Source organism: Lampetra planeri, chromosome 45, assembly GCF_965212315.1.
Source record: "Lampetra planeri chromosome 45, kcLamPlan1.2.h2, whole genome shotgun sequence".
NCBI lineage: Eukaryota > Metazoa > Chordata > Hyperoartia > Petromyzontiformes > Petromyzontidae > Lampetra > Lampetra planeri.
In genome coordinates this window covers 7,077,249-7,098,242 of record NC_136151.1, presented here as the reverse complement: position 1 = coordinate 7,098,242, position 20,994 = coordinate 7,077,249, and the positions used below count along the sequence as shown (strand labels likewise).

The 20,994-nt window shown below is 52.3% G+C and overlaps 2 protein-coding genes across 2 annotated transcripts; both read right to left on the bottom strand.

The window, feature by feature from the left end:
- Nucleotides 1–6: 6 nt before the first annotated feature.
- Nucleotides 7–4,494, bottom strand: LOC144733194 (uncharacterized; the record flags this gene model as incomplete). The annotated part of the gene is made up of 3 exons (XM_078614987.1): nucleotides 7–122; nucleotides 2,228–2,526; nucleotides 4,296–4,494. Coding segments are annotated over 3 exons (513 nt in total), but the record flags the coding sequence as incomplete, so codon positions are not given.
- Nucleotides 4,495–4,502: 8 nt separating this feature from the next.
- On the bottom strand, nucleotides 4,503–14,823 carry LOC144733218 (prolyl 4-hydroxylase subunit alpha-1-like). The gene is made up of 4 exons (XM_078615013.1): nucleotides 14,697–14,823; nucleotides 11,938–12,016; nucleotides 6,104–6,241; nucleotides 4,503–4,640 (listed from the first exon to the last, which is right to left on the bottom strand). The coding sequence occupies exons 2-4, from the start codon at nucleotides 12,002–12,004 to the stop codon at nucleotides 4,513–4,515; spliced, it is 333 nt and encodes a 110-aa protein (XP_078471139.1). The 5' UTR covers nucleotides 12,005–12,016; nucleotides 14,697–14,823; the 3' UTR covers nucleotides 4,503–4,512.
- Nucleotides 14,824–20,994: the final 6,171 nt, after the last annotated feature.

Genomic DNA, 20,994 nt, shown 5'->3' with positions numbered 1-20,994 from the left:
GGCATCCACCTCCTCAATCACGTCGAAGTACGCCTCGTTGTTGGTGTAGCGCACGCCGGTGCGTCTCCACGACACGTTGGAGAGCTGCCCCGAGGGCAGAGTGTCTCCTACATTGGTGCTGCCTGCATGGGGGGAGACAGCGGGAGAGAGAGAGAGGGAGATGGAGAGAGAACGTTTCAAACCAATGTCATTGCTGCCAGCAGTGAAAGCACCGGAGCCGAGTTTGATGCGAAGTCACACATCGAATGCAGCGTCACGTGTGGACATCACAAACACTGCACATGGCACTGCACATGCCACGCATACAGAGAGCGGGGAGAGAGGGGGGAGGCGGGTGAGAGAGGGAGAGAATGCTCATCGGCTATGCCAAGCTCGCCATTTACAGGGCGAGGAAGGTGGCCCTGGAGGGGAAACGTCCGGCCAGCAGCCTGGGCATCTTCCGCGCTCTGGTCGGAGCCAGGGTGTGGCCGGAGTTCCGCCATGCGCGGCTGACCCACGCCGTGCCGGCCTTCAAGGAGCAGTGGGCGATGGAGGAGGCCGTGTGCTCGGTGGCAGATGACGGGGAGCTCTGCATGCTGATATGAGCTACCCGTCGGAGGCCGTCTGACTGCGAGAAGGGCTGCGTGCAGAACGAGAGAGAGCGAGAGAGTGAGCGAGAGAGTGGGCGAGAGAGTGAGCGAGAGAGTGGGCGAGAGAGTGAGAGAGTGAGCGAGAGAGTGAGCGAGAGAGTGAGCGGGAGAGTGAGCGAGAGAGTGAGCGAGAGAGTGAGCGAGAGAGTCAGCGAGAGAGTGAGCGAGAGAGTGAGCGAGAGAGTGAGCGGGAGAGTGAGCGGGAGAGTGAGCGGGAGAGAGAGCGAGAGAGTGAGCGAGAGAGTGAGCGAGAGAGTGAGCGAGAGTCAGCGAGAGAGTGAGCGAGAGAGTGAGCGAGAGAGTGAGCGAGAGAGTGAGCGAGAGAGTGAGCGAAAGAGTGAGCGAGAGAGTGAGCGAGAGAGTGAGCGGGAGAGTGAGCGGGAGAGAGTGAGCGAGAAAGTGGGCGAGAGAGTGAGCGGGAGAGTGAGCGGGAGAGTGAGCGGGAGAGAGAGCGAGAGAGAGTGAGCGAGAGAGTGAGCGGGATAGTGAGCGAGAGAGTGAGCGAGAGAGTGAGCGAGAGAGTGAGCGAGAGAGTGAGCGAGAGAGTGAGCGAGAGAGTGAGCGAGAGAGTGAGCGAGAGAGTGAGCGAGAGAGTGAGCGAGAGAGTGGGCGAGAGAGTGGGCGAGAGAGTGAGAAAGTGAGCGAGAGAGTGAGCGAGAGAGCGATAGAGTGAGCGAGAGAGCGGGCGAGAGAGCGAGCGAGAGAGCGGGCGAGAGAGCGGGCGAGAGAGCGGGCGAGAGAGCGGGCGAGAGAGCGGGCGAGAGTGCGGGCGGGAGAGTGAGCGGGAGAGAGAGCGAGAGAGTGAGCGAGAGAGTGAGCGAGAGAGTGAGCGAGAGAGTGAGCGAGAGAGTGGGCGAGAGAGTGAGCGAGAGAGTGAGCGAGAGAGTGAGCGAGAGAGTGAGCGAGAGAGAGTGAGTGAGAGAGTGAGCGGGAGAGTGAGCGGGAGAGTGAGCGGGAGAGAGAGCGAGAGAGAGTGAGCGAGAGAGTGAGCGGGAGAGTGAGCGAGAGAGTGAACGAGAGAGTGGGCGAGAGAGTGAGCGAGAGAGTGAGCGAGAGAGTGGGCGAGAGAGTGAGCGAGAGAGTGAGCGAGAGAGTGAGCGAGAGAGTGAGCGGGAGAGTGAGCGAGAGAGTGAGCGAGAGAGTGAGCGAGAGAGTGGGCGAGAGAGTGGGCGAGAGAGTGAGAAAGTGAGCGAGAGAGTGAGCGAGAGAGCGATAGAGTGAGCGAGAGAGCGGGCGAGAGAGTGAGCGAGAGAGCGGGCGAGAGAGCAAGCGAGAGAGCGGGCGAGAGCGGGCGAGAGAGCGGGCGAGAGTGTGGGCGGGAGAGTGAGCGGGAGAGAGAGCGAGAGAGTGAGCGAGAGAGTGAGCGAGAGAGTGAGCGAGAGAGTCAGCGAGAGAGTGAGCGAGAGAGTGAGCGAGAGAGTGAGCGAGAGAGTGAGCGGGAGAGAGAGCGAGAGAGTGAGCGAGAGAGACACAGAGAGACACAGGGAGAGGGAGACACAGAGGGAGACGTGGAGGACAAGAGAGATGACGCGGAGAAGAGCGGGAGGGAGGCACGGAGGGAGCCGTGAGGTCGTCCGTCGCCTACCCCCCCGACTCACCATCTTGATCCCCTCTCCCCGACACAGCTTCATGTAGCTTGCACTCTTCCCATCGTCCACCTCCTCCTCATCCACCTCCTCTTCCACCTCCACTTTCTCCTCCTCCTCCTCCCCGAGTCTCTCTCCCCCCATCGTGTCCTTCCTCCTCCTCTTCGAGGATGACGATGACGACGAGGAGGAGGATGAGTCGCTGCGGATGCCGGTGGTGAGGAGGTGATATTCGTCGTCGCCCTTGCGCTTGGCGGAGAGCGCACGGGAGAAGTAGTCGAGGTTCCCCTGGGCACGCTCGTGAGATGGGTCTGCGGATGGGGAGAGAGATGGGGAGGGAGATGGGGTGAAAGATGGGGATGGAGAGTGAGATGGGTCTGGGGAGATGGGGAGAGAGATGGGGAGAGAGATGGGGAGGGAGAGTGAGATGGGGAGATGGGGAGAGAGATAGGGAGAGAGATGGGGAAAGACAGTGAGATGGGAAGATGGGGAGAGAGATGGGGAGAGAGATGGGGAGAGAGATGGGGAGAGAGATTGAGACGGGTCTGGGGAGATGGGGAGAGAGATGGGGAGAGAGAGTGAGATGGGAAGAGAGATGGGGAGAGAGATGGGGAGAGAGAGTGAGATGGGTCTGGGGATGGGGAGATGGGGAGAGAGATGGGGAAAGAGTGAGACGGGTCTGGGGAGATGGGGAGAGAGAGCGAGACGGGTCTGGGGAGATGGGGAGAGAGATGGGGAGAGAGAGTGAGACGGGTCTGGGGAGATGGGGAGATGGGGAGAGAGATGAGAGAGTGAGATGGGGATAGAGATGGGGAGAGAGATGGGGAGAGAGATGGGCAGAGAGATGGGGAGAGAGATGGGGAGAAAGATGGGGAGAGAGAGTGAGATGGGTCTGGGGAGATGGGGAGAGAGATGGGGAGAGAGAGTGAGATGGGGAGAGAGATGGAGAGATGGGGAGATGGGGAGAGAGATGGAGAGATGGGGAGATGGGGAGAGAGATGGGGAGAGTGAGACGGGTCTGGGGAGATGGGGAGATGTGGAGAGAGATGGGGAGATGGGGAGAGAGATGGGGAGAGAGATGGAGAGATGGGGAGAGAGATGGGGAGAGAGAGTGAGACGGGGATGGGGAGATGGGGAGAGAGAGTGAGATGGGTCTGGGGGGATGGGGAGAGAGATGGGGAGAGAGACGGGGAGAGAGAGTGAGATGGGTCTGGGAGGAGGTGGTGGTGGTGAGGAGGGAGATGGGGTGAGTGAGATGGGGTGAGAGATGGGGTGAGATGGGGTGATAGATGTGGCAGCCTCCCCTTCTACACAGACACATTCCAGAACTAGCCCACCTGACCTCGTGGTGTAACCCACAGAGGTCAAGGTGGTAACGGTACAGCTGCCATGCACACACTCGCTCTATCACTCGCTCACCCACTCGCTCACTCACTCGCTCGCATATTCACTCACTCACCCACTCGCTCATTCATCCGCTCACCCACTCACTCACCCACTCGCTCCCTCATTCACCCGCTCACCCACTCGCTCTATCACTCGCTAACCCACTCGCTCATTCACTCACTCGCACATTCGCTCATTCACCCGCTCACCCAATCGCTCACCCACTCGCCCATTCACTTGCTCGCTCACCCACTCGCTCATTCACTCACTCACTCGCACATTCGCTCATTGACCCGCTCACCCAATCGCTCACCCACTCGCCCATTCTTTCACTCGCTTATTCACTCGCTCACGTACTCGCTCACCCACTCGCTTATTCACCTGCTGAGCCACTCACTCATTCACTCGCTCATTCACTCACTCATTCACTCGCTTACCCACTCGTCACTCGCTCACCCACTCGCTCACCCACTCGCTCCCTCATTCACCCGCTCATCCACTCGCTCATTCACTCGCTCACTCGCTCACCCACTCATTCGCTCACTAGCGCATTCACCCACTCACTCACCCACTCGCTCCCTCACCCGCTCACCCACTCGCTCACCCACCCGCTCACCCACCCGCTCACCCATCCGCTCACCCACCCGCTCACCCACTCGCTCACCCACCCGCTCACCCCCCCCATCACTCGTACCCAGCTTGAGCAGCTGCTTCGTCAGCGTGTACGCTTCCTCCGTCTTGCCCTGCTGAAACGCCACGAAGCTCAGGTGGTCCAAGACGTCCACCTCATCCACCACCGCCGCCCCCGTCAGCCACTCCACCCCCTCCACCGCCGATCCTCCTCCCCCCGGTGTCTCCTCCGCTTCTCCGCCCTCCGCCCCCTCCCCACGTCTCTCCCCTCCTCCTCCTCCTCATCGGTGCATCATGCGCAGCGCCTGCCGTATCCACAGCTGCGTGTGCCGGTAGTCGCCCTCCGTGTAGGCGACGCGGCCCAGGTCGTAGCAGTCGCGAGCAGACAGAGCGTCACGATGCATCGTGCCTTGGACGTGCGCGCACACACAGGGAGAGAGACGGTGGGTGAGGGTGGGGCGGGGTGGGGAGGGGAAGGGTTACGGGGTCCAGAGACTCGGAGATTCGGGGTTTAGAGACTCAGGAACTCAGGGTTTAGAGACTTAGAGACTCAGGGATTAGAGACTTAGAGACTTAAGAGACTCAGGGATTAGAGACTCAGGAATTAGAGACTCAGGGTTTAGAGACTCGGGGTTTAGAGACTCAGGGTTTAGAGACTCGGGGATTAGAGACTCAGGGTTTAGAGACTCAGGGTTTAGAGACTCAGGGATTAGAGACTCAGGAATTAGAGACTCAGGGTTTAGAGACTCAGGGACTCAGGGTTTAGAGACTCAGGAATTAGAGACTCAGGGTTTAGAGACTCAGGGATTAGAGACTCAGGAATTAGAGACTCAGGAATTAGAGACTCAGGGTTTAGAGACTCAGGGACTCAGGGTTTAGAGACTCAGGAATTAGAGACTCAGGGTTTAGAGACTCAGGGATTAGAGACTCAGGAATTAGAGACTCAGGGTTTAGAGACTCAGGGACTCAGGGTTTAGAGACTCAGGTTTTAGAGACTCAGGGTTTAGAGACTCAGGGATTAGAGACTCAGGAATTAGAGACTCAGGGTTTAGAGACTCAGGGACTCAGGGTTTAGAGACTCAGGTTTTAGAGACTCAGGGTTTAGAGACTCAGGGATTAGAGACTCAGGGATTAGAGACTCAGGGTTTAGAGACTCAGGGATTAGAGACTCTGGGGCTCAGGGATTAGAGACTCAGGGATTAGAGACTCAGGGTTTAGAGACTCAGGGTTTAGAGACTCGGGGTTTAGAGACTCTGGGATTAGAGACTCAGGGACTCGGGGATTAGAGACGCAGGGTTTAGAGACTCAGGGATTAGAGACTCAGGGTTTAGAGACTCCGAGTCTCAGGGTTTAGAGACTCAGGGTTTAGAGACGCGGGGTTTAGAGACTCAAGGTTTAGAGACTCAGGGTTTAGAGACTCAGGGTTTAGAGACTCGGGGTTTAGAGACTCAGGGTTTAGAGACTCAGGGTTTAGAGACTTCGAGACTCAGGGATTAGAGACTCAGGGTTTAGAGACTCAGGGTTTAGAGACTCAGGGTTTAGAAATTCAGGGTTTGGAGACTCAGAGACTCAGGGACTCAGGGATTAGAGACTCAGAGACTTAGGGTTTAGAGACTTAGAGACTCAGGGACTCAGGGTTTAGATAATTAGAGACTTAGAGACTCAGGGTTTAGAGACTCAGAGAATTAGGGTTTAGAGACTTAGAGACTCAGGGACTCAGGGTTTAGAGAATTAGAGACTTAGAGACTCAGGGTTTAGAGATTAAGAGACTCAGGTTCTGAGACCCGGCCTAGGCTGTAGCAGCCACATCCATAGAATGTCTCAGAGAGTGAGTCTCTTTGTGATTCTGTGAGTATCTCTGTGAGTGAGTACCTGGTAGGTTCCCATCTGCGATGTCGCGCGTGCTCAGTCTGTAGGTGTCCTGTAGACGCATCAGAGCCTTGGCTGCCCCGTTGACGTCCTCCTCGGTGGGCAGCCACAGACGCTGGGCAGATATGTTCGCTAGGAACTCTGGGTAAGTGGGAGACGGAGACAAACCGCAGCTCTGGGTGAGTGGGCGAGCAAGTGGGTGAGCGAGTGGGTGAACGAGTGAGTGGGTGAGCGGGTGGGTGAGAAAGTGGGTGAGCGGGTGGGTGAGTGGGTGGGTGAATGAGTGGGTGAGCGAGCGAGTGGTTGAGCGAGCGAGTGGGTGAACAAGTGGGTGAGCGAGTGGGTGAGCGAGTGGGTGAGTGGGTGGGTGAGCGGGTGGGTGAGCGGGTGGGTGAGCGGGTGGGTGAGCGGGTGGGTGAATGAGTGGGTGAGCGAGCGAGTGGGTGAGCGAGCGAGTGGGTGAGCAAGTGGGTGAGCGAGTGGGTGAGTGGGTGGGTGAATGAGTGAGTGGGTGAGTGGGTGAGCGAGTGGGTGAGCGAGTGTAAGCTGAGTGAATGAGTGAGTGAATGAGTGTAAGCTGAGTAAATGAGCGAGTGTAAGCTGAGTGAATGAGTGAGTTTAAGCTGAGTGAGTGAATGAGTGAGTGAATGAGTGAGCAAGTGGAAGCTGAGCGAGTGTAAGCTGAGTGAATGAGTGAGTGAATGAGTGAGTGAATGAGTGAATGAGCGAGTGTAAGCTGAGTGAATGAGTGAGTCTAAGCTGAGTGAATGAGTGAGTCTAAGCTGAGTGAAGGAACGAGTGTAAGCTGAGTGAGTGAACGCTGAGTGAGTGAATGAGCGAGTGAATGAGTGAGTGAGTGTAAGCTGAGTGAGTGTAAGCTGAGTGAGTGTAAGCTGAGTGAATAAGTGAGCGAGTGAATGAGCGAGTGTAAGCTGAGTGAATGAAAGCTGAGTGAATGAGTGAATGAAAGCTGAGTGAATGAGCGAGTGTAAGCTGAGTGTGAATGAGTGAGCGGGTGAATGAGCGAGTGAATGAGCGAGTGAATGAGCGAGTGAATGAGCGAGTGTAAGCTGAGTGAGTGAATGAGTGAGTGAATGAAAGCTGAGTGAATGAGTGAGTGAGTGTAAGATGAGTGAATGAACGAGTATAAGCTGAGTGAATTAAAGCTGAGTGAATGAGTGAGCGAGTGAATGAGTGAGTGTAAGCTGAGTGAGCGAGTGAGTGAGCGAGTGTAAGCTGAGTGAATGAAAGCTGAGTGAATGAGTGAGCGAGTGAATGAATGAGTGAGTGAATGAAAGCTGAGTGAGTGAGTGTAAGCTGAGTGAATGAGTGAGCGAGTGAATGAGTGAGCGAGTGGAAGCTGAGTGAGTGAATGAGTGAGTGAGTGCGGCTTGCTTGCTACCCACCGGTGGCCGGGTTCATGATGGCTGAGTGAATGAAAGCTGAGTGAGTGAATGAGTGTAAGCTGAGTGAATGAAAGCTGAGTGAGTGAGTGAATGAGAGCTGAGTGAATGAATGAGTGAGTGAATGAAAGCCGAGTGAATGAGTGAGTGAATGAAAGCTGAGTGAATGAGTGAGTGAATGAGTGACTGAATGAAAGCTGCGTGAGTGAATGAGTGAGCAGGTGCGGCTTGCTTGCTACACACCAGTGGCCGGGTTCATGATGGCTGAGTGAGTGAATGAGTGAGTGTAAGCTGAGTGAATGAGCGAGTGAATGAGTGAGTGGATGAGTGACTGAATGAAAGCTGAGTGAGTGAATGAGTGAGTGTAAGCTGAGTGAATGAGTGCAAGCTGAGTGAATGAAAGCTGAGTGAATGAGTGAGTGAGCGGGTGCGGCTTGCTTGCTACACACGGGTGGCCGGGTTCATGATGGCCGTGTCGTCCAGACCGAGATGACCGGCTGATGCACCACCTGTGCCCCCTACTGTGCCAACTTGCTGTGCTTTAGCCACCCGCCGCTCCGCTCGTTGTTGTGAGCGTCGCTCCTCCGCCCCCCGTTGTTGTTGGAGGGCGACTGCCTCCAACTGCCCAGTAGCCTCACTGTGCACCTAGCCTGGCACTGCCCAGTAGCAGCGTCCTTCACGAGCCTCCTCCACAGAGGCCGATCTTGACACCGCTGGTACCGCTCATCGGCAAGTCCACTCAACTCCACAAACACACACAGAGATTCATATTCTTGGTTCTTTCGGTAACGTCATCACGTAGAAGGGAAATAATAAAATAAAATAATATAAAACAATAAGAATTCTCACGACGTTTCGACTGCAACACAAGCAATCATCATCAGGTGTGAAATCCACAGCAAGAAAATTTGAAAAAAAAAATTATTGGCGTGGATTTCACACCTGATGATGATTTCTTGTGTTGCAGTCGAAACGTCGTGAGAATTTCTTATTGTTTTATATTATTTTATTTTATTATTTCCCTTCTACGTGATGACTTTACCGAAAGAACCATGAAAATGAATCCCTGCAGTGACGAAAGCTTTAAATCAAGACACACAGAGATGTACAGGATGCTTAAACAAAAAATGTGTTCAAGCTTCTGAGAATCAGCAACGACAGCCACGAGGAATGTGCCTCCGGGCTCAGGAGACCACCTGGGGAAGATGGCGAAACAGGCGGGGAGACTTTTTCGACTTTTTGAAGTTATTAACGTGACATTCGTTCCATTGGAACCTCATTTGCCAGTAAAAAATATGATAATTGATTTTTTTACCCTTCTATCTGGCAACAAAACTGACACCTTTCTTTACAAGGAGTCATGTTTGCATAGACCACAATACCTGCGGTCATAATGCAAACAAAAAACATAACTCTGATAATGTATGCACTGTCCTTGAAGTTGATTGGTCCACACCCAAGACAGCTTTTCTTAGAGCCTAGTCTCACATGGTGTTGGACCAGATGACGCCAAAAGGTGCACAACTCAAAGACAATGCACCATCAGAGTATGAGAGCTTGGGGTAAGCATTGACACCATTGAAACCTCATTTGCCAGTAAAAAATATGATAATTGTTTTTTTACCCTTCTATCTGGCAACAAAACTGACACCTTTTTTTACAAGGAGTCATGTTTGCATAGACCACAATACATGCAGCCATAATGCAAATAAAAAAAAACATAACTCTGATAATGTAGGCACTGTCCTTGAAGTTGATTGGTCCACACCCGAGACAGCTTTTAACTTCAAGGACAGTGCATATATTATCAGAGTTGTGTTTTTTGTTTGCATTATGACTGCAGGTATTGTGGTCTATGCAAACATGACTCCTTGTAACAAAAGGTGTCAGTTTTGTTGCCAGATAGAAACAATTATCGTGACATTCGTTATTGCGTCTGCAGCTTTGGAGTATTATTATCTGTTATTTTTCCATTTATAAAAAACCGATAGTCGCCATGTAAGCATTAAAACATTGTTTTGAATCACCCTGTATTGTACATCATCTGGAGCAGTGGTTCTTAACCGCTTACCAGAGGTCGCAACCGGGTACCCGAAACCCGTACCCTACCCGATACCCGGCTACCCGTACCCGGCCGGGTACAGGTACGGGTAGCCGTTTGCGACCCTGGTGCGGCCGGGTACGGGTAGGCCGTGAGTCACTGGTGAGTCGCCGTTTGTCACTCATTTCCCAACGTCTTGTCTCTTCTCACAATTCAAGTTCCTAGAATCAACCCACCCGCGCCTGCAACATGGCTTCATCCCAAAGGTCGCAATCGGGTACTCGATACCCGTACCCTACCCGTACCCGGCCGAGTACGGGTAGCCGGGTATTGGGTAGGGTACGGGTACCCGTTGGCGACCCTGGTGCGGCCGGGTACGGGTAAGGAATCAAAACCCGTTTGCGACCTCTGCCGCTTACTGCAGCAGCCTGGACCCCCCCTCCCCAACCCACCTTGGTTCCCGGTCATAAAAAAACCAAAAACAATGATGTTCATAGATAAATTTGAAGAAACAAGGTGGCTGTGCTCGCGTGCCCATGCTTAATTTTACGTTTTCGATGATTTACCTTCGAAAAAAAGAAATCCGGCTAACAGCGCTTGCCCCGACAGTCTGTTAAAGGCTACACAAGGGACCTTTGTCTTTGTTTTGTGTGTGCGTGTTTGTGCGTTTCTGCGTGTTTGCGTGTTTGTGTGCGTGTTTGTGTGCGTGTTTGTGTGCGTGTTTGTGTGCGTGTTTGTGTGCGTGTGCGTGTTTGTGTGTGCGTGTGTGTGCGTGTTTGTGCGTGTTTGTGTGTGTGTGCGTGCGTGTGCGTGTTTGTGTGCGTGTTTGTGTGCGTGTTTGTGTGCGTGTTTGTGTGCGTGTGTGTGTGCATGTGTGCGTGTTTGTGTGTGCGTGTTTGTGCGTGCGTGTTTGTGCGTGCGTGTTTGTGTGTGCGTGTTTGTGTGTGCGTGTTTGTGTGTGCGTGTGCGTGTTTGTGTGTGCGTGTTTGTGTGTGCGTGTTTGCGTGTGTGCGTGCGTGTGTGCGTGCGTGTTTGTGTGCGTGTTTGTGTGTGCGTGTGTGCGTGCGTGTTTGTGTGTGTGCGTGCGTGTTTGTGCGTGTGTGCGTGCGTGTTTGTGTGTGCGTGCGTGTTTGCGTGCGTGTTTGTGTGTCCGTGTGTGTGCGTGCGTGTTTGTGTGCGTGCGTGTTTGTGTGCGTGTGTGCGTGTTTGTCCGTGTTTGTGTGCGTGTCTGCGTGCGTGTTTGTGTGTGCGTGCGTGTGTTTGTGTGTGCGTGCGTGTTTGCGTGCGTGTGTTTGTGTGTGCGTGTTTGCGTGCGTGTTTGTGTGTGCGCGTGCGTGTTTGTGTGCGTGTGTGCGTGCATGTGTGCGTGTTTGTGTGCGTGTGTGCGTGCGTGTTTGTCCGTGTTTGTGTGCGTGTCTGCGTGCGTGTTTGTGTGTGCGTGCGTGTTTGCGTGCGTGTTTGTGTGTGCGTGCGTGTTTGCGTGCGTGTTTGTGTGTGCGTGCGTGTTTGCGTGCGTGTGTTTGTGTTTGTGTGTGCGTGCGTGTTTGTGTATGCGTGTTTGTGCACGTGTTTGTGTGCGTGCGTGTTTGTGTGCGTGTTTGTGTGCGTATGTGCATGTTCGTGTGTGTTTGCGTGTCTGCTTGTTTGAGTGCGTGTTTGCGTGCGTGTGCGTGTTTGCGTGCATATTTACGTGTGTGCGTGTTTGCGTGCGTGTGTGTGTGCGTGCGTGTTTGTGCGTGTGTGCGTGCGTGTTTGTGTGTGCGTGCGTGTTTGCGTGCGTGTTTGTGTGTCCGTGTGTGTGCGTGCGTGTTTGTGTGCGTGTGTGCGTGCGTGTTTGTGTGCGTGTGTGCGTGTTTGTCCGTGTTTGTGTGCGTGTCTGCGTGCGTGTTTGTGTGTGCGTGCGTGTTTGCGTGCGTGTGTTTGTGTGTGCGTGCGTGTTTGCATGCGTGTGTTTGTGTGTGCGTGTTTGCGTGCGTGTTTGTGTGTGCGCGTGCGTGTTTGTGTGCGTGCATGTGTGCGTGTTTGTGTGCGTGTGTGCGTGCGTGTTTGTCCGTGTTTGTGTGCGTGTCTGCGTGCGTGTTTGTGTGTGCGTGCGTGTTTGCGTGCGTGTTTGTGTGTGCGTGCGTGTTTGCGTGCGTGTTTGTGTGTGCGTGCGTGTGTTTGTGTTTGTGTGTGCGTGTTTGTGTATGCGTGTTTGTGCACGTGTTTGTGTGCGTGCGTGTTTGTGTGCGTGTTTGTGTGCGTATGTGCATGTTCGTGTGTGTTTGCGTGTCTGCTTGTTTGAGTGCGTGTTTGCGTGCGTGTGCGTGTTTGCGTGCATATTTACGTGTGTGCGTGTTTGCGTGCGTGTGTGTGTGCGTGTGTGTGCGTGTGTGTGTTTGCACGTGCGTCACCTATTGATGTGAACACCTCCATCAGTGCAGGCCGAACCACCAGCACAAGCAGCAACAGCCGAGGCATGATGGCCAACTCCTGAAACACACGGGACAGACACACAGACAGGGAAAACAATCCAGCACATCGTCGCTACCGCTACTACTACTGGCAGCAGACTCACACACAGGGACAGTTGCCACTCGGGGTGCCCTAGGCTATAGGATCACACATCAGTAGTAGCAGCAGCAATCATCGCTACCCCTACTACTCCTGACAGCAGACTCACACACAGGGACAGCTGCTACTGGGTGTGCCCCTAGGCTATAGGATCACATAGCAGTAGTAGCAGCAATCATCATCGCTACCCCTACTACTGGCAGCAGACACACACAAGCACAGCTGCCACTGGGTGTGCCCCTAGGCTATAGGATCACACGGCAGTAGCAACAGCAATCATCACTACCCCTACTACTACTGACAGCAGACTCACACACAGGGACAGCTGCCACTGGGTGTGCCCCTAGGCTATAGGAACACACAGCAGTAGTAGCAGCAGCAACCATCGCTACCGCTACTACTACTACTGGCAGCAGACTCACACACAGGCACAGTTGCCACTGGGGGTGCCCCTAGGCTATAGGAACACACAGCAGTAGTAGCAGCAATCGCTACCCCTACTACTACTACTGACAGCAGACACACACAAGCACAGCTGCCACTGGGTGTGCCCCTAGGCTATAGGATCACACAGCAGTAGTAGCAGCAATCATCGCTACCCCTACTACTACTACTACTGACAGCAGACTCACACACAGGGACAGCTGCCACTGGGGGTGCCCCTAGGCTATAGGAACACACGGCAGTAGTAGCAGCAATCATCACTACCCCTACTACTAACAGACTCACACACAGGGACAGCTGCCACTGGGTGTACCCCTAGGCTATAGAATCACACGGCAGCAGCAGCAGCAATCTTCACTACCCCTACTACTACTAACAGACTCACACACAGGGACAGCTGCCACTGGGTGTGCCCCTAGGCTATAGGGTCACACATCAGCAGCAGCAATCAATCATCATCATCAGCACGGTGTTGGAAATTTTGCTGCTGCCTGCCTGCCTGCCTGCTGCTGCTGCTGCTGCTCTTAATGCTGCTACTGCTGTTACTGCTACTGATGACACTGTTGCTGATGCTACTGCTGCTGAATTTATGCTGCTACTGCTGATGACACTGCTGCTGCTGCTGAGTTTATGCTGCTACTGCTGATGACACTACTGATGAAGCTGCTGCTGATGCTACTGCTGCTAACACTGCTGATGACACTGCTGCTGCTGCTGACACTGCTGCTGCTGATGATCTTCATGCTGCTGCTCTTAATGCTGCTACTGCTGTTACTGCTACTGATGACACTGTTGCTGATGCTACTGCTGCTGAGTTTATGCTGCTACTGCTGATGGCACTGCTGATGACACTGCTGATGAAACTGCTGATCATCCTGCTGCTGATGACGCTGCTGCTACTGCTGATGGCACTGCTGCTGATGAAGCTACTGCTGATGCTACTGCTGCTGATGACACTGCTGATGACACTGCTGCTGATGAAGCTGCTCCTGAAGCTTCTGCTGACACTGTTGCTGATGACACTCCTGATAAAGCTGCTGCTGATGACACTGCTGATGAAGTTGCTGATGACACTGCTGACGCTACTGCTGATGACACTGCTGGTAAAGCTGCTGCTGCTGATGACACTGCTGCTGATGAAGCTGCTGCTGATGACACTTCTGATGATGCAGCTGCTGATGACACTGCTGCTGATGCAGCTGCTGATGACACTGCAGATGAAGTTGCTGCTGATGATGCTGCTGATCATACTGCTGCTGATGATGCTGATGAATCTACTGCTGCTGACACTGCTGCTGATGCTACTGCTGCTGATGACACTGCTGATGACACTGTTGCTGATGAAGCTGCTGCTGATGACACTTCTGATGATGCAGCTGCTGATGACACTGCTGCTGATGCAGCTGCTGATGACACTGCAGATGAAGTTGCTGCTGATGACACTGCAGATGAAGTTGCTGCTGATGATGCTGCGGATCATACTGCTGCTGATGATGCTGATGAATCTACTGCTGCTGACACTGCTGCTGATGCTACTGCTGCTGATGACACTGCTGATGACACTGTTGCTGATGACACTGCTGCTAAAGCTGCTGCTGATGACACTGCTGATGAAGTTGCTGATGACACTGCTGCTAAAGCTGCTGCTGATGACACTGCTGATGAAGTTGCTGATGACACTGCTGGTAAAGCTGCTGCTGATGCTGCAGCTGATAATGCTGATGAAACCACTGCTGATGAAACTGATGCTGCTGGTGATGCTACTGCTGATGATGATAATGCTGCTGACACTGCTGCTGATGCTACTGCTGCTGATGATGCTACTGCTGCTGATGACACTGCTGCTGACACTGCTGCTGATGCTACTGCTGATGCTACTGCTGCTGACACTGCTGCTGCTGATGCTACTGCTGCTGCTGATGATGATGCTACTGCTGCTGCCGTTTGATCGTCAATGTAACTTTGAAAACTTTTTTTCACCCCTCCCCCTATAGGCCTCCGACAGGCTCTCGGGCCCCCCGCGCTCGCCTAGAATCCCCTACCGACCAGGGCGACGGGCCCCGGGCACCCCGGTGACCGGCGAACGCCACCAACGCCGTAACTTTTTTGTTAATTTAAATTAATTCAACGATTTTGCGCAACGTTCAAAGTTTACCGAATAGAAGCCCCGATCGCCCGCGCGCCGTCTTCGGAAGCGTTCACACGGAGCCAACGCCTGCTGCCTGCTTCTTGCTGTCGTCTGCTGCGTGACCTGTAGCGACTGAGCAATGGTGGATGTGGTGGTGGTGAGGGGGGGGGAGGAATCGATTCCTCCGATAGATTCCAAGCAATTCGATTCCGACGAATCGACGCAACATGCCGAGAGGGGGGGTTAGTGGCGGTTGGTGGTGCAACTCCTCGACTTACGAACGCTTTTAGCCCCTCCCACTTTCCTCCAAATACGTTCCATTTTCTATTTATTCTTTGGTTCTTTCGGTAGTCACGTATAAAGATAAAAAAAAAATTAAATTAATGAAAGTAAAATAAAATAAAAATCACGACGTTTCGGAGGGAACACAAGCGTCGTGATTTTTATTTTATTTTTATTTTACTTTTATTAATTTAATTTTTTTTACCTACGTGACTTCACCGAAAAAAACCTAAGAAATAGAAAATGTTAATTTAGAGCTTTCGGTAAAGTCACGTAAAAAGATAAAATAATAAATTAAATAATAGCATACTACGACGTTTCGATTGCAACACAAGCAATCATCATCAGGTATAAATGAAATAGAAACACAAATCTCGTATACTTAATAATGTTACATTACATTTCTAAGCATACTAGATTTGTGTTTCTTTTTCATTTATACCTGATGATGATTGCTTGTGTTGCAATCGAAACGTCGTATGCTATTATTTAATTTATTATTTTATCTTTATACGTGACTTTACCGAAAGCTCCAAATTTACATTTTCTATTTCTTAGGTTTTTTCGGTAAAGTCACGTAGGTGAAAAATTAAAATTAATAAAAGTAAAATAAAAATACAATAAAAATCACGACGCTTGTGTTCCCTCCGAAACGTCGTGATTTTCATTTTATTTTACTTTTATTCATTTTAATTTTTCACCAACGTGACTTTACCAAAAAATACTAAGAATATGAATCCTTGCAGTCAGGAAAGCTTCAAATCTAGAATTAATACCCTCTACGGGGAGGAATTCCACCTGTCTGTTAGAGTTTTTAACAGACGAGAGATGCCGCGATAACAAGGTAATACCCCCTCTTCTTGGTTCTTTCGGTAAAGTCACGTAGAATGGAAACAATAAAAATAATAAAATAAAACATAAAATCATTCTCACGACGTTTCGGCCACAACGCAAGCAGCCGTCATCAGGTGAAGACCAGGTCTGTCGGGGAGACATTCAGACGCTGTCTCTGCGACAGACCTGGTCTTCACCTGATGACGGCTGCTTGCGTTGTGGCTGAAACGTCGTGAGAATAATTTTATTATGTTTTATTTTATTATTTTGATTGTTTCCATTCTACGTGACTTTACCGAAAGAACCAAGAAGATTAATCCCTGCAGTCACGAAAGCTTTAAATCGAAAAAGGTAATACCCATCGCTTACAAATACTGTGTTCTTGGAATTTCTCTCACTTGATACAGCAGTCGTGCTGTGACGTTCCACCTGAAGACGGAAGCTTGTGTTGCCTCCGAAACGTCGTGATTTTTATTTTTACTTTCATTAATTTTAATGTTTTACCTACGTGACTTTACCGAAAAAACCCAAGAATATGAATCATTGCAGTCACGAAAGCTTCAAATCTAGAATTACGTTCCATTCATTGTCTACCACACTCAGATAAGCTCCTCCCCCCCTCCCCCACCTTAACTTGTATTTAAGAACTTGTATCTTGGAATTTAATGCCTCACTTGATACAGCAAATCTAGCTGTGACGGTCCCACATGAAGACGGAGACTTGTGTTGCCTCCGAAACGTCGTGATTTTTATTATTTTATTTCTGTTAATAATTTTATTAATTTTAATTTTTTACTCTACGTGACTTTACCTAAAAAACCTACGATTGTGATTCCTTGCAGTCACAAAAGCTTCAAATCCAGAACAAATCAAGTTCAAGTTCATTTATTAGGTATAGCCCTGTGAGCCATTCGGCTCTTGAATCGGGTGCAACCGCAACAAACAAAAAACATGAACAAAAAACATCTTAAAGTGAATAAGTGACTAAGTGCAAACAGAAATCCAAGAAAAGACAGCAAAACATTGCAGAAAAAAAATCACTGTACACCAACGCTGTGTGCAAAAATCCCAGTGGGATGCAAGTCAAACAACCAACAACAACCACAAGCCAACTTAGATTAAGGCCATCAGTCTAACTCTGTACTACAACAAACAAACATGGCTAAACCAATATACAAATGTTGGAAGGGCGGTGACAGATTTCAGAAATTATACGGGGTAGGGAAGTCTCATCTCTCATCACTTTAGGGGCCGTCCATAAATGACGTCACGCGATTTTTGACGATTTTTGACCCTCCTCCCCCCCCCCCTGAGTCACACGGCGTCACAAAAAGTCAGACCCCCCCCCCTCAAATATGACGTCACAAAGCTCTGCCCCCCCCAAAATAAAACATGCTTCAAATCGCTTTAAACTACTATTGTCATTGTAGTGCGTATTTAATGTGGCGCTGCACAATGATGTTGTAGGAGACAACATGTATTAAAAAGTCTATTTAATTAAGTAGAACGTGTTGTATATATTTATTTAAAGTTGCGCATTTTTATGTGACGTCACATTTCTCAAACCCCCCCCCCCCCTTCTCGTCACACATTGTCACAAATGTCTGACCCCCCCCCCCCCCAGGTGCGTGACGTCATTTTATTTCTCATCATCATTGCATTTCTCACTACTTTATCTTCAGTAATAGCTTTTTACCCTTTTAACTGGTACAAAAACTGACACCTTTATACAAGGCATCATGTTTGCAATAACCACAACACAAGCAGTCAAAATGCAAACAAAAAGAAACAACTATGAACAAAAAACACTGATAATATATGCATTGTCCTTGAAACTGATTAGCCCACACCAGAGACAGCTTTCTTTTGAGCCTAGTCTCAATTGGTGCCTTTTGGCGTCCTCTGGTCGAGCACCAATTGAGACAAGGCTCAAAAGAAAGCTGTCTCTGGTGTGAACCAATCAGTTTCAAGGACAATGCATTTATTATCAGTGTGTTTTTGTTTGAATTTTGACTGCAAGTATTGTGGTTAATGCAGACATGAATCCTTGTAAAAAGATTTCAGTTTTGTTGGCAGAAAAAAGGGGAAAACCCCCCTATTATATCAAGTCATGACCCAAAGTAGTTGATGACATCTTTCCAATGATTTATGAGTTGAAATTGTGTCTGTGTCTGTATATATGTGTAATGCGAGCGTAAATGGGGTTGCTGCTGGGCTCTGGCCCAATCACACGACCCAGGGTATTGGGGGCGGAGCCCGGTATGGGGGGCGTGTGGGAGGGGCCGCCGTTGACCTCGGCTCCAATGGGAAGCGAGGTGAATGGGGGTGGAGCCAGCAGGGAAGTATGGGAAGGCCGGATCTGACGATCCGGAAGGGGAGGAGTCAGGGTCACGTGGGAGAGAGGATATAGACGGGAGCCCGGAAGAGATCGGGGTCAGCTGATGGAGTGAAGAAGCGGGACCACGTTAGGTGGCCGCCGTGCCATCAGCCACGTGGCTGATGGGGCTTCGGCGGCACACCGTCGGCCAGCGGTGTGCAGAGCGGGGAGGAGCAGAGCGACTGACGGGAGAGGAGCTGACGGGAGAGCGCGTGCGGGGCGCGCACGAGGAGGAGCTAATGGAGGAGCGTGCGTGGCACGCGAGAGGAGCATGTGGGGCACGTGAGAGGAGCGTGCGGGGCACGCGAGGGGAGCGTGCGGGGCACGCGAGAGGAGCGTGCACGGCACGCGAGAAGAGCGTGCGGGGCACGCGAGAGGAGCGTGCATGGCACCCGAGAGGAGATGCTGGTCCCTTGTCAGGACCAGCGGGGTGTGAGGACGAGTGGAAGAGCTGAGGAGGAAGCGCGTGCGGGGCGCGCGCGAGACGACGCTGGTCCGCAGAGGAGACCAGCGGGGTGCGGAGAAAGACTTTGAATAAAAGACCATCGGAGACAAGCAGTGCCTAACGGAGTCTTTTATTACACTGGAGTCAGAAGTGGACTTTTTTAAGGCAAAATAACATCGAGGAAGATGGCCGAGAACTTGAAAAAGCGTAACCCACTTGTTACGTCTTCCGACGATGGAGAGACGTCCGCCGGCACACGTCCTCCAGCGACCACGTGGCAGGCCGCCGCCATCTTGAACATCGCGGCGGAGAGGCGGCCATGCGATGCCATCTCGGAGGTGCCGCGTGGTGCGCATCCTGCTGCTGAGCAACTGTTTTGCAGGAAGAAGCCGCAAGGAAAGGACACCGACGCTGCTGCTGCCGGGGCGGGAGCACCCCCGTCCTGGCTCTTGTGCGAGACACCGGAGCAGTCGCGGGAGGACGCCGCGCTCACCATCCGAGTTCTTCGAGGCGTCTCAAGTCACCACCCTGCCGTCCTCTGCTCGCTGCAGCCCCGGGCAAGTCGTGACGATATGCACCCGGCCCTAACACACACCTCACCCATCTTGCTTGTGCCAGGTGCGATTGTTTGTTATGTCTCGAGCATGCGGAGCGCGGGTCGGGCTGTGTGTGTGTGAGGATGGACGCGCTGTCTGCTTGTGTTTGCTCTGTGTCAAATAGTGTTTATGCGTTGCGGCATGGGGATGTTATCTTGATGGCGAAGTTAATTATTAATTCGGTTGCGTCGAGTGTCCCGCGCTGTTACCATCCCGTGGGTTGCCATGTGTGACGTGGTTATTTTGATGATTTTTTTTGCTGCAAGGTACGACAGGGTTAACGGTGTGTGTCTGCCTGCAGCTCTGCTTGCGATTGTGCATAATGTACGACCTGTGTGGAACTTTGCTGCTTGTAATCGCGACATGCTGACTGCACGTACTGTAGAGACTGTCTTTCTGTACGGATACGGAGTGCGTTACATTGTTTTGACCATTGGGTTCGGGATTGTTATTAGTTGTGCGTACCTGTTCGGAAATTGGTCGATTCGTGGGGGACCCTAATTTTTGGTTGTATGGGTGTTCGTGCACACGAGCTTGCATGTGTGTTCATAGGAAATTGCGAGTGTGGAGGGATGAGGGCGTTGTTGGTGGCTCTGCCGTCAAGGGTGATGGGGCCGTAAATTACCGCCAAGTGGCGTCGCTCTTTCCGTTGATTGCGTGCGGCCAGGGGTTGCATTGCGAGTTGGTGTGTATGAGCAATGTGTCTTGGTCAACTATGGGTTAAAAATTCCCCCGATATGACTGCTGTGCGCAGCGAGCTGCGGCTATGCGTCGTATCATTGGGGGTTGTTAAAACGTGACAGGGGATGTGTGTTGTGACCCCCAGCAAGGGGCAGCTGGGGTGCACTCACAGGAAAAACTGCCGAAGTGGTCGCACGTTGGGCCGCCATTTTGGCTAGCGCGGGAAATCGCGGGGATGCACTCGGCGCATGGGGCCGCCATTTTGAGCGCGCGCGGGAAATCGCGGGGATGCGCTTGGCGCATAGGGCCGCCATTTTGAGCGCGCGCGGGAAATCGCGAGGATGTGCTCAGCACAGGGGGCCGCCATTTTGAGCGTGCGCGGGAAATCACGAGGATGCGCTCGGCGCATGGGGCCGCCATTTTGAGCGCGCGGGGAAATCGCGAGGATGCGCTCGGTGCATGGGGCCGCCATTTTGAGCGCGCGGGAAATCGCGGGGATGCGCTCGGTGCATGGGGCCGCCATTTTGAGCACGCGGGAAATCGCGGGGATGCGCTCGGCGCATGGGGCCGCCATTTTGAGCGCGCGGGAAATCGCGGGGATGCGCTCGCCGCATGGGGCCGCCATTTTGAGCGCGCGGGGAAAACCTCGGTGGGGCGCTTTGCGCGTGACGCCGCCATTTTGAGGGGATGCGGTTAATGGATCTCATCCCTTGACTCTCGTGTTGCGCTCTAACTTGTGTGCGTGCATTGCGTGTTGTGCGCAATGCTGGCGTGTTGGCGCCCATCGGGGTAACGGGAGCATAGTGGCCCGTGTCTGACTAAGGGGGGCGTGTCATTGCACCAGCATTTTGGGACTGAGATGCTGGCTGGGTTCTATTCTGGGGCAAATATTTCACCAGTATACGCCTGCCATTGTTGCGTGGGTGATGCACGAGTTGTGGTCACATCGGCCTATGGCCGATGGCTGACCTTGCAGCCCGGAGGCGAGACACTCCGTGGTATGTCTCAAACTAATAGGCCGTGTGCTCATATGGCTCGGGGAGTCGGGGTTCCGTCATGCAGTGGCAGACTGTTAACCTGGTGGGCCGGGGGCTCACGGAATTCAGGAGT